Here is a 19051-nt window from a genome sequence, read left to right on the forward strand (position 1 = left end):
TTTGCCGGCAAAGAGTTACGTCCCTTCCAAAACAAAAGCCACGTCTACTTTCTAACATACGAAAACAGATTTTTGAGCGATTACAAGATGAACAGGGTTAAAAGGAACCATCACAATTTATTTTCAGTTGCTTTTGTGATTATTCTGTCTGTAATTTTACTGAGGTCTGGTATTAACGCACACGGACATGCTCACTCTCATGACGAGCAAGATGAGCCCAATCCATCCTTTAAATATTCAAAGCAAGCAAACGTAGAGAATGACCACGGACACGCACACGATCATGGTCACGCACACGATCATGGACACGCACACGATCATGGACATACACATGACCATGCACACGATCATGGACACAAACATGATGCACCTACAAAATCCTCCCAGAAGTCAACAGGATTGGTACTTTGGCTACAGGCTTGTGGTGCCACAGCATTAATTAGTGTTTCACCAATTGTAATTCTTTTGTTTATTCCATTGGAAAATGCATATGATGCTAAAAATCAAAATCTACTGAAAATTCTTCTCAGTTTTGCATCTGGTGGTCTTCTTGGTGATGCATTTTTACATCTAATTCCTCATGCAGTATCACCCCACTCACATGGAGATGGTGATGACCACGCACACTCACATTCTCATGGGCATTCTCATGGAGAAGGAGGACATGAGCATGGTCACGATATGACAGTTGGATTATGGGTCCTTGCTGGAATCGTTGTTTTCCTGATGGTTGAAAAATTTGTGAGGTATATAAAAGGAGGACATGCTCATAGCCATGGACCACCAAAACCAGTCAAAAGTGAAAAGAAAGGGGAAGGTGATGAAGATGTTAAAGGCAAAGAAACTAAAGATTCAAAGAAGAAAATTGAAAAAACAGAAGACAAACAAGTAACAGGTACATTGTAGCTTGTCATCTTACGGTGTTTATATATCTCAACTTGTACGATTCGCTCGTGTATGTAACAATGTTTTAGATTTTTACGAGAGAAATTTATGTATTACTGAAAAATTATTACACCAGGGTTATCGATATCACAAACTAGTCAAAACATTTACTAAATTTTATCATCGGTATAACGACATCATTCGTAAATATAGCTCAACATGCAGACTTCTTATACGTTCAGGTATTTCACATCCATTTTTTTATGGAAATATTCTTTATAAAGCACAAACATGACAAAGGTGTCGGTATTCACCTCAGAAACATACAAAACCTGTGAATAGACTTATTAAGAAGGGATTACGATACTGTTGTCAAGTCATTAAAGATTGCATATTTTGGCGTTAATATTGAGTCACTGATAAGGTCTTTGCGTCGGAACTAAACACATTTATTCTAAAAACAGTTGTTGGCATGTCACGGGTTATGTTCTTCTCATATATGGACCATAATTTGCTATTGGGCTCCGTTTCCTATAACTATAGAAAAGTGATAAAATGTGAATTACTGTAAGAAAAGTTGTAACTACATCTAAAGATGCCTTTATTTTTATCAACATACAAGTGTATGCTACTCTTCCCTAGAAAAAAATTTAAAATATACGAATTTCAAAGATTCTACAACCGTATTTTTGTGTCGTTTCTCGCTTTACTTTTTGCTTCCGAAGAGCATAACGCTGACTGATTTATAGATAATCGTCACCGGCAAATTCGTAACTTTTGCTTTCAAATAACAAAGAACATCGACCAATAAGAATAGTGAGAAGAAAATGCAGAGAACTATAAGTATTTATGTAGCAGATGTAAGAACAGTGGCGTGATTTTTGTGTCCGATTTCGTAACGCAATTTTTAGATGATGTAATCTGCTTTGTTGACTTGTAATAGAATTCTTAAAAACAATATGCAAATATGAACTCTCGTGAGATGTTCAAACAGGTAAATCCGAGATGATGTACATTCTTGTTTTGATCTTCGTAATAATTAAGTAAGAAAATTAGGTTATCGTTATGCGTTACATTTCACACGAAACAGAAGTCGAGTTATTTATTAAAATTGTTTTTGTCCTTAAGTTCTAATCATTTCCGGTCATACGTGAAACATGTGACTAACATGTGATAACGGCATTACGGCCGGATGTACGAAATACTAGGTCTAAACATTGTTTTTGTTTCCAACGGGATGTTAGCAAACATAATCTGTAGACTTGTTTCGTCTTGTTTAAAAGAGGAAAATACAATTGTCAAAGAGATTGCGCCGGTGGTCTGTTATTTTTCCTATGTGCATAATATTTCATACGATTCTGTGTGAAAATAAATGCCCAATGACTTGACAAAATCGATTTTATATTTGACAGACGTTAGAACACACTTCGTTTCCCGATAATGACGTGAAGAGTCCTTGGAAAAATCAATCGAAATTACGTCTCTTATCATTGTACCAATGCTCGTTGGATTGATTTAACTTTAGCAGTAAATATTACTGGATATTTTAGGTGAATAAATATAATTTAATAAAAAATACATGTTAATATAAAATGTACCATTACACTTGGAATGTACAAAGTTGGAATCTTTGTCACAGTTTTTAATTAATATTTTTTATTCATGTTCTGCAAACACTTATCAGAAACGCAATAAACTTGTCAAAGGAAAAGTAAACTTTTACCATGCATGACTTGAAAGTAAGTACTTTATTGATTTTAGCCCACTAAAGTAGGTTAAAATGTGGAAACCATGTAGATGGTGTACAGGTCACAAGTATCACATTGTGCCTATTTTAATAATTTTAAAAAGTTAAAAGTTTTTTTCTTTACTGGATTTAAAGAATGTTACATTGCCAATGATTTGGAATAAATTGTATATAACTGGAATATCAAAACCAAATATAAATACATTTTTTTGGCTTAAACATCAAGATACAACGATTTTGGTATCCTGTATCAATGAAGAAAATATGGAAAATTCTGAATAAATTGTACTAATTGTTTTCAAAACAAGCACTTATTTAGGAGTTTTATAATACTGTTACATTTAAGATGGATTTTAAGAAAAAGTATACTGTGCAGATTATTTTAAGCAGATTTTGCAATAAAATAAAACTAAAAAAATGCTTTCGGTTTCTTATGGTTTCCGGTCAGGTTTAAAAAAACCTTTAATATAACATTGAAAATAGATTTTAGATATTAACATGAAGCAAGTAACACTAGTAATGGTGTTTATGTATGCCTTTTGAATTATATTGTGCAAAATAAAGAAAATAAAGATTGGTTTCCTGTTTGGTTTCATGTCACATAAACAGTGAATCAAAATGTATTAATTTTTTCTTGAAAAACTCAATTGTCATGATTGTTCCATTCATACTATTCTAACACCAACACAACCCACAAAATAAAAGTTAAAATTTTTTAACTTATAAAAAAGGATACAAAAAGAAACCAAAGGCCGAATACCAAATTATGGTCCATATGTTATGATGGTATGATACTAGTAAACCCCTAACGGGAAGGATTGTGCCTGATGTTCATATGATGAAATCATAATCTTTCAGTCAGTTTAATTGAAGTCTGGAGCTGGCATGTCAGTTAACTGCTAGTAGTCTGTTGTTATTTAGGAGATAACTGTATTGTATTTTAAGCTCCGACGGCATCAATTGGGGATTTGATGGTCGCAAATTAAGTTTACTGGCGACGGGTTAGCGGAGACAGTAAACGGGTATTTGCGACCATCAAATCCCCAATTGATGCCGTCGGAGCTTAAAATACAATATTGTTATCTGCATTCTAATGAAACTGACAGAAAACAACGTTAAAACATGTATTTAAAATCTGTCATATGCCGTCTGCGCTTGCGCGTAGGTCCCATAGCATCAATTGTCAATTGATGCCATGTAAGAACATGACGTTATCCAATCAAAATGAACGTTACAAATGTTGTTGCATTAGAATTATGTATTTAATTATTGTCATTTTGTTTATTTTCTTTGGTTACATCTTCTGACATCAGACTCGGACTTCTCTTGAACTGAATTTTAATGTGCCTATTGTTATGCGTTTACTTTTCTACATTGGTTAGAGGTATAGGGGGAGGGTTGAGATCTCACAAACATGTTTAACCCGCCGCATTTTTGCGCCTGTCCCAAGTCAATAGCCTCTGGCCTTTGTTAGTCTTGTATTATTTTAATTTTAAATTTGGAAATTAGTATGGCGTTCATTATCACTGAACTAGTATATATTTGTTTAGGGGCCAGCTGAAGGACGCCTCTGGGTGCGTGAATTTCTCGCTACATTGAAGACCTGTTGGTGACCTTCTGCTGTTGTTTTTTTATTTGGTCGGGTTGTTGTCTGTTTGACACATTCCCCATTTCCATTCTCAATTTTATGATATTAAATTCCTTTAAATCATGAAATTTAGAGTTAACATAACACCAGTTTAAACGGTTTAATCTATTTTTATGCGTACATGTATATGTTGTGATAGTTGTTTGGTTAATGAATGACGTTGTGTGGCTTCATTGATAAATTGATGCAGATAGACATTTTAAAACATTACATGTGACGTTACTGCATTATTTAAACCAGAACTCACCTGTGACATACCATGTCCAGGACTGAATTAAAGTAACTACATATACATATACATGTAAGCCGTATTTTAAGCCTGGATCATTGGAATGTTGGTATAACCATGATAACAGTTCCTAGAATGATACAGATGTAAGGTACACAGGATGTACAATGTATCAGGTGACATGTACACTTTTGGCAGATTGGTATCAGTTTCAAATCATATATTTGTCATATACATGTATAGAACTTGTTAATTATTTAAATTTGTAATATTGGCATTTTATTATGTTAAAAACAAAAGGGTTTGGAATGGTGTCATTTTTAATCAACACCATTGTTATTACAATATATATATTTACATATTAGTCATGTATAGCTGAATTCTCTGATTCTTATTTTTTCCTTCATGCTGGCCATGGCTAATTGGACCTTGTTGTTTTTCTTATATAATAGAAAGTTGCTGTACCATTGAAGGATACCTACATTGTACATAATTGTCTATATTTCATGTATTTTTTTCAGAACCTGAAGACATTAAAGTTGCTGGTTATTTAAATCTTGCTGCAGATGCTGCTCACAATTTTACGGATGGTTTGGCAATAGGTGCTTCTTTTCTAGCTGGTAGAAATATAGGAATTATTACAACTATAACAATATTCTTACATGAGATACCACATGAAATAGGAGATTTCGCTATCTTAGTAAAGTCTGGGTGCACAAAGAGAAAGGTACTTTAAGTTTTATCCTTGTCCTTCTGTACATTGTATGTACATATATACATCCCAAAGTTTGTTTCCCTTCTCAAACTTTAGTTTGCCTCAACCAAATGTTATTAAACTAATACACAACGCTTATGACCACAAAACACAGATCAAGTTTGAATTTTAGTGGCATCAGATTAACAGTTCTAGAGTTATGCCTCTTTACAAATGGAAAAATTGCTGAACTTTTAGTTTCATTCTCTTTCTTTAGTTTGCCTCAACCAAATGTTATGAAACTTATACACAATGCGTTTTATCACAAAATACAGATCAAGCTTAAATTTTTGGGGATGTCACTTTTACGGTTTTAGAGTTATTCCCCTTTACAGATGGAAAAATTGATGATTTTTATTTACCATTCACTTACTTAACCAAACCAAATGTTATGAAACTTATACACAAGATACACTATGCTTATCACCACAAAATACAGAACAAGTTTAATTTGAATTTTGGTGGTGTGACTTGATGAAAAAGAAGAATTGGTAGGATTGCCAATGAGACAACTATCCACAAAAGATAAAAATGACACAAACATTAACAACTATAGGTAACCGTACGGCCTTTAACAATGAGCAAAGCCCATACTGCATAGTCAGCTATAAAAGGCCCCGATTAAGACAATGTAAAACAATTAAAACGAGAAAACTAACGGACTTATTTAAGTAAAAAAATGAAAGAAAAAACAAATATGTAACACATAAACAAACGACAACCACTGAATTAAAGGATCCTGACTTGGGATAGGCACATGCATAAATAATGTGGCGGGGTTTAACAGTTCTACATGTTCTAGAGTAATGCCCCTTTACCAATGGAAAAATGCTGATTTTTTTTGTATGTATTTAATTGAAATAAAGCTTGTTGTATTGACTTATTGCATGTACTGGAAAAATTCTATATAAACTTCTGCCATAATTCTGTCAATATTTTCATTCTCGATAATCGTAATTAAATTGAGTTCAATTTTCATACCTGTCATTTATGCTTCCAACAAAATATTTTTAATTCTTGTCACATGTTTTTTAACTTCAAAGGTACATCTGCTCATTTACACTAATTTGTGTGTCATATATACATATACCTGAATAAGATGTGAAAAAAAAATCTTTCTATACAGAAATCCCAGGCTTAAAAACAAGAAATCCAGAGGTCCCAAAATAAAAGAAATTTAAATCCTGACATCCTGTAATTCGAAAAATGATTTCCCAGATCCCAAAAGGTTCAAACCCAAAATCCAAAGCTTAAAAACATCAGATCCTGAAGTCCTGAAAAAGTTCCTCTCCTCTTCTAATCAGGCTAATGATGACCACTGATGAAGATCCTTACTCTGTACAGAAACATCTACATGTCATGGATTCATAAAACCGGTTAGAGAAATACATTGAAAATCAGTGTAGGAATTGCGTTTAATTCTGTGAATCAATATAAAGATAAAAAGATGTGGTAAGATTGTCAACTACACAACTGTCCTTCCGAAAACATAAGTACAGGTCCATACTAACAGACTATAGACTTAACTTGTGTTGTATAAAGATGTTTAAATTAGTTAATTGAAAACAAACTCTTCCAAATAAAATTATTTCTTTTTAACAGGCAATGTTGTTACAATTTAGTACAGCAATTGGTGCTATGATGGGAACAGTTTGTAGTCTTTTAGCCGAGGGAGGAGGAGATGCAGCCGTAGCATGGATCCTTCCATTTACAGCTGGAGGGTTTATATACATTGCAACAGTATCTGTCATTCCTGAATTGTTGGAAGATACCAAACTAGGACAATCTATAAAGGAAATAGGAGCATTGTTAGTTGGTGTATATATGATGTATCTGATAGGTCTTTATGAATAGGTATTACTGTAGATATGTTTAGGAATTTTAATTTCTTCTTTAGATATTGTTTTTTTTTAACTTCGTTTTCATCTATTTTATATGTTTAAACAAATTTTTTCACAGAACTTTGTGACAATTTTTGACTGCTCTACTATCATGACTATCCTTTTACAATATTTAAGGGTTATGAAAATTAAGCTTGCCTGGATTTATCTTGATTAAGAAGTATGAAAGTTGAATAAAAAAACTACTTGATGTAGTAATAGGTTCAATACTAGTCACAATTGTAGTTGTTTTGTAGCTTTAGTGTTTATTGTTTATGATAGCCTAGCTGTCAAGATATATATGTATATGTTAGACATTTTAATTTAACTAATGGTATGAGGATTAAACTCTACATTTACCCTGTTTTTGTAATGTTGCTAATAATGAATATGCAAGTGAGAAATTCATACAAGTAAAACTAACATGCATTTTGTATGCATCTGGTAAAATACACATCACTGCAGCCACCAGTTTATTCTATTTGATCATGTATAACAGATTTTTTACTCATCTTAATTGAACCTGGGTGGGAAAGAAAATATTGTCTTAATTTGACAACTGGTTAAATACAAGCATTCATGTATGTCTTGATATGTTTGTACAGTTTATTTACACATTTTCTAATGTATATTTCTTTTATAAAACTTTAATCTTACAATCTATGCTTATTACAGTTATTTTTTTATTGCTTAGTATATCAAATATCTCATTTGATCTCAATTGGTGATTCTGGATGAAAAGTCTGTGGCTCTTTAGAATCAATATTCTTTAGATTTACTGTAAAATATTACAATGTTTGCTATCAAATCTCCACAAAAAATCAAAATGTGTGTATCATCTATTTTTCTTTCTTTGCATTTAACAATCATGATCTAGTGAAAACTCAATGTACAAATATTGAATATATATACAAACTGTATACTTTAACCTGTGTGTTTTCAATCCTATAAAATTGGTTGTTATTGTTTTGTGCCATATGCTTAGATGACAGCTGTCATTTGCAATTGCTGTTATTTTTTTTTTTACATTATTATCAATTACAAATAGTTCAATCATGTTTTTTGATTAGTCTTTTTAAAATGTCAATTTTCTGCTTTCATTAGAGCATTTGATTGAGTTCAAAAAAAAGCTAGCATGATCAGATAAAAATCAGTTTATGACCTCATGATGTTTTTATTTCAATGTAAAGCAATTTTAAAAATTGTAAAGCATAATTTCAAAAATCATTTGACACAGGAATGAAATACATCTATGGCATGTATTAAGAGTTCATATATGTTATGGTTGAATTGATTAATCTGTTTGAATAATCTCAAAACTTTTTTTTGAAATATTGGAAACTCTGAATTCTTCTGAATAATGAAAACTCTAAACTGTTGTAGAATGGTCAATACTCATATCTCCAGAAAATGTCATTCCTATTCCAAAAACATTCCAGTAGTCTACTTCAATTACAGGTACTTTTTTATGCTTTGAATTGCTGTAACCAAATGAATACAATCTTTAGTTCATTTTGTATGTGACAAGTGGCAGTTGCAATTATTTCCAATCTTAATTAACTAGAATTGTCAGATTTCCTGCCAAATGTCTGTGGTTTTCTCTGGACACTCTTGACTTTCTCCATCAGTGAAAACTGACTGCCAAGAAAAAGCTGATAGTTCTGAAAGGTGCATTTAACACCAATCATAATAAATTTACATAGGCTATGCCTGTTGTCCAATCCAATTCAATTTGTTTGAATAAATACTGTTTTAACTAACATCTAACAATCATTTTGTATGGAGTTATAAAATGTCTCAATCATGCTTTATATATTTTGAAACTGATTAGTTCTTTGTTATTAAATAAAATAACTAATTTCAAATAAAAAAATGAAGAAAACACACATGCATTAGTATTACAAGAAAATTGATTATACAACTTCTTTTATTTAACAACGAAGCATTTTCATCTGTTACATGTATGTTGTTTAATGTATATTTGTATTTAACTTTTAAATGTTTGTCAACTAAAATGTACTGCATATTTTCTTGTAATGTTTAATAAATGGCAGTTTAAGCAATAGATGTGATCATGTGTGGATGATAATACAGTGTAAAAAAGATAAAAAGATTGATTTTAAACTCTTGTCATGATCTGAGTTCTAAATATAAAAAAAATATTGTTACATTTAATCATACCTGTTGTATTTGGATGAAGGATAAGTTTTTATTTTGAGATTGCAATTGATGGAAAAACCCAAATAATTGTTAATAATTTCCTTTTAACATTTCATCTCTTGAATAATATATTCTTATTTATAAAAGGGAACATATTTGTTTGTCTTCACAGAAGTTATATATTGTCAATGGGAGTGACAAAAATAGTTTTTTCTTGCTCATTAAACACACATAAATAAGATAACTTCTTATTTTACAATGCTGTACAAAGTAGAAAGTACTGTCAGTTTCTTATTCCCAATGTAACATAAAATAAGAAACATTTAACAAGATGCAGTTCATGATGAGACCCTGGTAGTTATTTTTATTTGACCTTTACCTCATTATTATTTTTAAGTATTAATTTTTAATAAAGAACAAGCTTATCAGTAGTCTGCATGATATGCCAATAAGATTGGTTGTAAGTAGAACTTTCAGGTCACACATATCACATGGCCTTGAACTCAGTTTTACACTCTTAGTGGTAATCAGTCAAATTGAGGTTTGTTCCAAGGTATGAGACATGGTTGATAGTAAACAATAATTTATTGGTATATGGATTACTATTCAAGCATATGCGACAAAGATTAAATTATTTTTTTAAGATATGTAAGAGCACTTTCAAACAATTGATAATTTGTTATCTTCTATAGGATTATATACTTATTGTTTGTAGTACATGCCATCATTTTAGAATGATAAATGATTAATAGTACTCTACCCACAATGTAATAACTGAGACATCCTATATATTTAACTTTTTTTTTTCTTCAATGAAAATTGTCACTTTGTCGGTTTTCAGACTTTCAACAGTCTTTATAATGAATGGTTACAATCCTAATCATGCTTACATTTAATAGCATTTAAACCAAATTAAATTTTGTAGCAACTATTCAGGGTTTTTAGCTCACCTGGCCCGAAGGGCCAAGTGAGCTTTTCCCATCACTTTGCGTCCGTCGTCCGTCGTCGTTGTTAACTTTTACAAAAATCTTCTCCTCTGAAACTACTGGGCCAAATTGAACCAAACTTGGCCACAATCATCATTGGGGTATCTAGTTTAAAAAATGTGTGGCGTGACCCGGTCAACCAACCAAGATGGCCGCCACGGCTAAAAATAGAACATAGGGGTAAAATGCAGTTTTTGGCTTATAACTCAAAAACCAAAGCATTTAGAGGAAATCTGACATGGGGTAAAAATGTTTATCAGGTCAAGATCTATCTGCCCTGAAATTTTCAGATGAATCGGTCAACCCGTTGTTGGGTTGCTGCCCCTGAATTGGTAATTTTGTGGAAATTTTGCAGTTTTTGGTTATTATCTTGAATATTATTATAGATAGAGATAAACTGTAAACAGCAATAATGTTTAGTAAAGTAGGATTTACAAATAAGTCAACATGACCGAAATGGTCAGTTGACCCGTTTAGGATTTATTGCCCTTTATAGTCAATTTTTAACCATTTTTCGTAAATCTTAGTTATCTTTTACAAAAATTTTCTCCTCTGAAACTACTGGGCCAAATTGAACCAAACTTGGCCACAATCATCATTGGGGTATCTAGTTTAAAAAATGTGTGGCGTGACCCGGTCAACCAACCAATATGGCCGCCACGGCTAAAAATAGAACATAGGGGTAAACTGCAGTTTTTGGCTTATAACTCAAAAACCAAAGCATTAAGAGGAAATCTGACATGGGGTAAAAATGTTTATCAGGTCAAGATCTATCTGCCCTGAAATTTTCAGATGAATCGGTCAACCCGTTGTTGGGTTGCTGCCCCTGAATTGGTAATTTTGTGGAAATTTTGCAGTTTTTGGTTATTATCTTGAATATTATTATAGATAGAGATAAACTAAAAACAGCAATAATGTTAAGTAAAATAGGATTTACAAATAAGTCAACATGACCGAAATGGTCAGTTGACCCGTTTAGGAGTTATTGCCCTTTATAGTCAATTTTTAACCATTTTTCGTAAATCTTAGTTATCTTTTACAATAATCTTCTCCTCTGAAAATACTGGGCCAAATTGAACCAAACTTGGCCACAATCATCATTGGGGTATCTAGTTTAAAAAATGTGTGGCGTGACCCGGTCATCCAACCAAGATGGCCGCCACGGCAAAAAATAGAACATAGGGGTAAAATGCAGTTTTTGGCTTATAACTCAAAAACCAAAGCATTAAGAGGAAATCTGACATGGGGTAAAAATGTTTATCAGGTCAAGATCTATCTGCCCTGAAATTTTCTGATGAATCGGTCAACCCGTTGTTGGGTTGCTGCCCCTGAATTGGTAATTTTGTGGAAATTTTGCAGTTTTTGGTTATTATCTTGAATATTATTATAGATAGAGATAAACTGTAAACAGCAATAATGTTTAGTAAAGTAGGATTTACAAATAAGTCAACATGACCGAAATGGTCAGTTGACCCTTTTAGGAGTTATTGCCCTTTATAGTCAATTTTTAACCATTTTTCGTAAATCTTAGTTTTCTTTTACAAAAATCTTCTCCTCTGAAACTACTGGGCCAAATTAATCCAGACTTGGCAATCATCATCTTTGGGGTATCTTGTTTTAAAAATGTGTCCAGTGACCCGACTATCAAATCAAGATGGCCGCCACCGCTAAAAATAGAACATAGGGGTAAAATGCAGTTTTTGGCTTATAACTCAAAATCTAAAGCATTTAGAGCAAATCCAACACGGGGTAAAATTATTAATCAGATCAAGATCTATCTGCCTTATAATTTTCAGATGAATCTGACAACCCATTGTTGGGTTGCTGCCCCTGAATCAGTAATTTTAAGGAAATTTTGCTGTTTTTGGTTATTATCTTAAATTTTATTATAGATAGAGATAAACTGTAAACAGCAATTATGTTCAGCAAAGTAAGATTTACAAATAAGTCAACATGACTGAAATTGTCAATTGACCCCCTAAGGAGTTATTGTCCTTTATAGTCAATTTTTAACAATTTTCATAAAATTTGTAAATTTTTATTAACATTTTCCACTGAAACTACTGGGCCAAGTTCATTATAGATAGAGATAAATGTAAGCAGCAAGACTAGTAAAGTAAGATTTACAAACACATCACCATCACCAAAACACAATTTTGTCATGAATCCATCTGCTTCCTTTGTTTAATATTCACATATACCAAGGTGAGCGACACAGGCTCTTTGGAGCCTCTAGTTTTAATGGTCCATCAGCTTTAAAAGCATTAAATATCAATTGACGATATGTGTTTGTAAGAGACATTATTGTGACTGTTGTGAAATGTTTGTAAGAAGAAAAATGAGTGCTTGTCAAAATAATACAGAAATAAAAATGGGAATGGCTAGTTATGATTTTTGTATCATTATTTTCAGTTAAATAAAGAAATGCAGATGTTGTTATACTTCAATAAGACAACAGTGCATTGACAAAAATACACCTAGACAGTTCAAAAGATCTCAACTAAGTCATCATAAGAAAAGACAGTCAAAAACAGCAATGAACCTACAGAAATTGAGGACAAATTTGAATAAGACCATGGGTCTATCAACATCAAATTCCCTAATTATCAAAAACACGAAGACACATCAAGTAAAAAAAATGACGAGTTGCATTATTTGGTTCACGCATATGAGCATGCTAAAGACTTTTTATTATATTCATCTCCTGGTAAGAAGGGACTGTGTGAGGTTTTGCCATTACTTTGTGACCCTCAATTGTCCTCATCGTCTGTTATTTATTACAAAGAACATATTCACTTATACAACTAGATATAAGGCCAAATTTACTTATGGGTACAAGCATCATTAGGATATATATTTAAAAAATGTGTCCTATGACGCCACCTGTTTATCGACAAATCTGACATGACTATGAAATGACATGGAAGTTGATTGTTTTGAAACTTGGCATGGTAAAAGTGTTAAAAATTATGATCTATAGATTGTCTATTCACATCAAAACTGTCAGACGACTATTTCGAAATTTTGCCCTTAAATGACAGATTTTACCATTTTTGGCGTTTTTATTTAATATCTTAAAATAACATTAACTGTAGTCAATAGAAAATCTAAATAAGAAAAAAATTGTTCTGCAAGACAAAAACCACATTTAAGTAAACGTGGCTAAAATCGTCAACTTCTTCTTCTTAGAGTAATTGCCCTTTATGGTTTTTATCATTTTTTGGGGGGCATGTTCTGAGGTTGGTTCAAATCGGAGTCCCAAATTTGTTAAGTTTCATCAAAATAGATACGTATACTGAGTGTAACCGTTCCTTTGGATTTTTTGGCTCCGTAATCAAACGAATGAAATTAAGTTTGATTTAATCAAAACTTGAATTCTTGTGGTTCTTTTGTATGCTGAATCTAAGTCATCGACAATAAGTAAATGTCCAATTTCAAATTGAATTTTAAAGACCCAATTCGTTGTTTCATAAACCTACGCTGTTTCAAATATCAGAGCTGTATGAAACTTTCATGTTGTTTCCAAACTTGCCCCAATTTTACAGGATTCGACCTCAGCAATCGTTTCTAAAGAGAGGCAGATGATACCAAAAGAACATTCAAACTCACAAGTCGAAACTAAACGGACAACGCCATGGCTTGAACATAAAAAGATGCACAACAGTACACTATAAAACATAGAAAACCAAAGATTGAACAACACGATTCATATCGAAAGTAAAGGTGATCTCAATTGCTCTGCAAGCTCCTGCTTCATATTTGGCACCCGTCGTGCCATGTTAAACATATTCAAAACCGGTCGACCAACTCGTGATTGGGTCTGTAAAATTTACTGAGGTGATTTCAACTTCACCTATTGGAACTCTTTGATTAAAAGCATCATTGTAAGCAGCAACTCTCTATCTTGGAAAGCATGATGGAGAAGCTCAAGCCCTTGAATATCGTACCAACTATGAGATATGTATTCAGTATGAAGGCGCTGCTCGAATGTAGCTACATAAAAATGGAAAATTCACAATAAGAAGGCTGAATATATCTCGTCGTGTTTTTAACCGACGCTTACTGTCAATTTCTAGATGTAAGTTAAGAAATCCGGTAGACTTAACTGTATTTGTTTGATTCTTTATCTCAAGTTAGATGAGTTCATTATAGACACCTATAAGAAAGAAACATCTGTTAGATACCGTAGCCTCTAATAAATTTATGTGTCGATGCTGATTATACATGTATCTGTAATGACTTATAGATAACTGTTGTTGTCCATCTCAACAACGCTTGAGTCGGTACGGTAGCAAGGCGTAATTTACCTATGCCGAGGTTGTTAAATTCATAGACAACGGTATGGCACGCCTGAACCACTTTTATAGATAATCCTAAATGATCTCATATAAACCAGGATTTTCTCAGATAAAGTAGGATTATCTCATTTTTTTACATTAAGCTCAGATAAACCGGGATTATCTCGATTTTTTCCAGATAATGTCGGTTTATCTCAGAATTTTCAGATAAACCGGGATTTTCTCCAGATAATGGATTTTCTTTATTTTCTCAGATAAACTAGATTTTTTTCGAATTTGAATTAAGCTGAGATAATCTTAGTTTATCTGAGATAAACCGGGATTATCTGAAAATTCTGAGAAATTTGATTAACTGAAAAAAAGGAGCCAATAGAAAGTCACGACACATTGGAAGAAAATTTCATGGTCATAAGGGATAAGGTATAGAGACCATGGAGCATCTATACAGACAGAATAATGAAAGATAAGGCTCTTACGGGAAACGTTTTAGAACGTTTATTTTTTTCTAAATTTTATAAAAAATAACAAGTGATTTATTCAGGATGTACATGTATTACAAGTATATCGATATTAATGAAGATCAGAGGGAAGTTGTCTTGAAAAGTTTCTTTTAAGAGAATTTGAATGTAATATCCGTTTTTATTTTGGCAGTGGCTATTTGACCGGCACCGGCAAAATAGCAAATTTGCTATTTGACCGGCACCGGCAAAATAGCAAATTTGCTATTTAGCCGGCTCTGATTAAATTATATCTTACTGGAATTTAAAATTTAAGAATAATAATTAAATATCAAAATTTTCTATTTAAAAACTTTTGCCAGTTACTGTTGCTCATATAAACATTTAAACTTCTTATCTGAATTTAAAAAAAAACAAACTGTGTACACATCGAAAATTTGACAAAAATAAAAATATGGTGAATCTATTAAGAATAGAAGTGAAGTAATAAGATAAACTAAAGAGTAAAATACAAATATGATAATAGTCACTTTGTAGCTATACTACATTCCGGAAACTTGTATACTAGTCTATTTTCATTTACGGAACCAGCATTGTGATTGTGATGAGGACGCAATCGTAGAATGGTCTTTCAGTACCATATGAGAAGACTTGAGAAATACAATTTTAATCAAGCGATTATCTGGCTTGGTCTTTTTAAAAAAATAACGTGAAAAAATAAAAATTTCATTAGACACATTTTTTTCAGTATTTATAAGAAGGAAATGTTCCTTGATTTTTAGAATTATATTTGAGAATGAAAAGGTGACAAAAAGACTAAAACAAAGAGAAATGTAATTGTATTTTGTGTATTTTCTCATTTTGAAAAATAGCATGTAAGTTGCACAGACGCTGCTCCTGATTCAATCTAGCTCAACCCAATACACATGAGAAGTTTGTTTTTCTCTAATTATTTTTTTTCTTCAAATTATTATATGATTTTTATGAGGTCATATTAAGTTCCAGGAAATTGCGATAATGTAGAACTTTTCACTATTGACACCAGAGCTTCCAAGAAGAATATTTAAATCATAGATTTCACAATTTTTAATGCTTGATATTGTGATTAAATGATTCTAAATTATTATTAAACTTTTTTATTCTCTACTAATCACATCAATGAACAGTTTTATTTAGTGCCGGTTAAATAGCAAATTTGCTATTTAGCCGGTGCCGGTCAAATAGCAAATTTGCTATTTTGCCGGTGCCGGTCAAATAGCCACTGCCTTTTATTTTTCCTTATGAAGATAGTGAAATGTGTTACATAAATCTGACATCCGCACAATTAACCAGGACAAATAACTTTAATGTTCAAAATAAGTTTAGCACAGTTGAAATACACTATTTAGAAGTCCTAAAGAGTTTCCTTTTAGAAAGTTATAATCTTAATTAAAAAAGATACCACACTCCATTATCTTTCCGTAATTTTCTCTATTAAAACAGTGAAATATGGTATCATACATTTTTAAATATACATTTTAGTACTTACATTTTGTGTTTAGTAAATTGAAATTTAAAATTTTAAGTGTTTTTTGTCAATTAGATAATCTAATCATGATGATGGCAACTGTCCAATACCTGAAATATTTATTACCTTATAACTTCATTATATTGTTTATTGGTTTGTTATTTAACGACACGTGCGACTGCCCAGTGCAGTGCCATTAAACAAACGCTGTTGGGTGTTTGATCGGTTCATTTTTATTTATCCAACTTTTTAAAAACTATATATGTAGTACAGGTAAAAAAAGTTGGATAGATGAGATAAAATTAGGTGGGAAACTTTTAAATGCAATATTCATGAATTAAATGAAGGTACTTTCGAGGAAACAATAAAATTCAGTTGAAAATATAAATATATGAAAAGGTGGGTATTTTGAATTTAAACAAAAATGTAACTAGTGTCGGATTCTGGGGGAGTACATGTGCTTAAATAAAAAATAATTTTCTGCATAAAAAGGTCCAAAATTTTTTCGCCTTGCTCCGCTCGGCGAAACATCCACATCATTTCAACCCTGGCTACGCCACTGTCAATGATGATTGTGGCCAAGTTTAGTTTAATTTAGCCCAGTAGTTTCAGAGGAGAAGATTTTTGTAAAAGCTTTAAGCTTCTGTCAAAGTTTGGTACAAATCCAGGATAGTTTAAGAAAGTTATTAAAATTTCAAAAACTTTAACCACAGAGTGAAAATTTGTGGGGGCGACGACGGAATGTAGGATTGCTATGTTTCACTATTTCGAAAAATGTTGAAGGCTAGCAAAATTAAGACCACTTGTAAGTAATATTATATACAAAAAAAACAGGAAATAAATTTTTACAAAATTTCCATCTGAATATTAGCTTGATTGTAAACAAACTTCTGTTCATGTTTAGTACAGAGTTATTAAAATTTCAAAAACTGAGTGAATATTTGTAGAAGACTACAAAAGAAATGTAGGATGGCTTAGATAGTCTTGCTTTTGCCACTTAAGTTGCAGGCGCTATAAAAACATGAAAATAAGTTCATGGTCAGATGTACCTCATCAGACAAACATGTTTACCTTTATATAATCATTCTGTATACCAAATATAGTTGACCCTTTTTTGAATATCTCTTATAACTTTTACTTATAGTATCCAAGAAATAATCCTTATCACAAAATTTAAATATGAACAAATATCCATGAAAATAAGGTCAAGGTCAGAAGAACCTTGTTAGACAGACATGTGCACCATACAATCATTCCATCCATTAAAACATAAATAAACATGAAGAATTACCTTGTTTCAGAGAAACAAATACATAATCACAAAACTGAAAATTAATCACTGAACCATGACTTGTTTAGGCTAGGCATTCCCTCAGGATGGTAATAATGAATTGCTGTTTAAAGTCCTGTGGCAATTAAATGCATATTCAGGACAGGTTCGTGAATATTTAAGCCTACTTTGTGCAAACCACAAATAGAGCAGCAGCAAATGCCATTTTTTAAATCATTGGTTTTAACATGCCAGGGGGTCCAACTTGAGACCAACGCAATAACACAAGACCACTGATGTAATCTTTGTATGAAGGACATGTATACCTTTTTTATAATTTTATAATATACCAAATATATAGTCAGCCATATTACACATAAGGTTGCAACCATTTGATTTTCGGGGGGGGGGGGGGGGGGCTTTGGTTTTTTTTTCCTGTGCAAACTTTTTTTTCGCCTTTGGCGAAGAACAATATATTTTTTTAGCGACAAACCAAAAACATTTTTTTTCTTTCAATTTTAGCATTACGTAGTGGCAGCTGAGGGTGAAACCAAAATTTTTTTTTCTCATGGTCCAAAACAAATTATTTTTTCACCAAAACCTGGAAACAAACTTTTTTTTCCAAAAAAAAACATAGAAACATAGAACATGAAATTGGGTAAAAAGTCTTCTTTGGCATTAAAATTAGAAAGATCATACCATAGGGAATGTGTGTACTAAGTTTCAAGTTGATTGGACTTCAACTTCATCAAAAACTACCTCGACTAAAAACTTTAACCTGAAACTTGCACTTTCCTTTTCTATTTTAATTGGACCGTGAAATTGGGGTCAAAAGTCTAATTTGGCTGTAAAATTAGAATGATCATATCATAAGGAACATACATACTAAATTTCATGTTGATTGCACTTCAGCTTAAAAAAAACCTACCTTGACCAAAAACTTTAACCTGAAGTGGGACAGACGGACGAACGGTACGACAAACGGACGAACAGACCAGAAAACATAATGCCCCTCTACTATCATAGATGGGGCATAAAAACACCCTGGTTATTGAACCTGAAATATAGGGTAAAATGTATAATGAAACACCATGAGGCATCTGCATACAGATATGGAGCTATCGAGCCTCTTCTACAGTTTGCATAATTATGATTTTACATAAATCCTTTTAGCATTATAGTCACCTATTAACAGCATTGGTAGCTATATGATGGTAATCAGCAAACAC

The 19051-nt window shown here is 32.1% G+C and overlaps 1 protein-coding gene across 1 annotated transcript; it reads left to right on the forward strand.

Moving 5' to 3' along the window:
* LOC134707584 (zinc transporter Slc39a7-like) lies at window positions 1–10234 on the forward strand. Its single transcript, XM_063567490.1, has 3 exons — window positions 1–895; window positions 5031–5236; window positions 6866–10234. The coding sequence occupies exons 1-3, from the start codon at window positions 88–90 to the stop codon at window positions 7115–7117; spliced, it is 1266 nt and encodes a 421-aa protein (XP_063423560.1). The 5' UTR covers window positions 1–87; the 3' UTR covers window positions 7118–10234.
* The last annotated feature ends 8817 nt before the right edge of the window (window positions 10235–19051 follow it).

This window comes from Mytilus trossulus, chromosome 2 (assembly GCF_036588685.1).
Source record: "Mytilus trossulus isolate FHL-02 chromosome 2, PNRI_Mtr1.1.1.hap1, whole genome shotgun sequence".
Lineage (NCBI taxonomy): Eukaryota > Metazoa > Mollusca > Bivalvia > Mytilida > Mytilidae > Mytilus > Mytilus trossulus.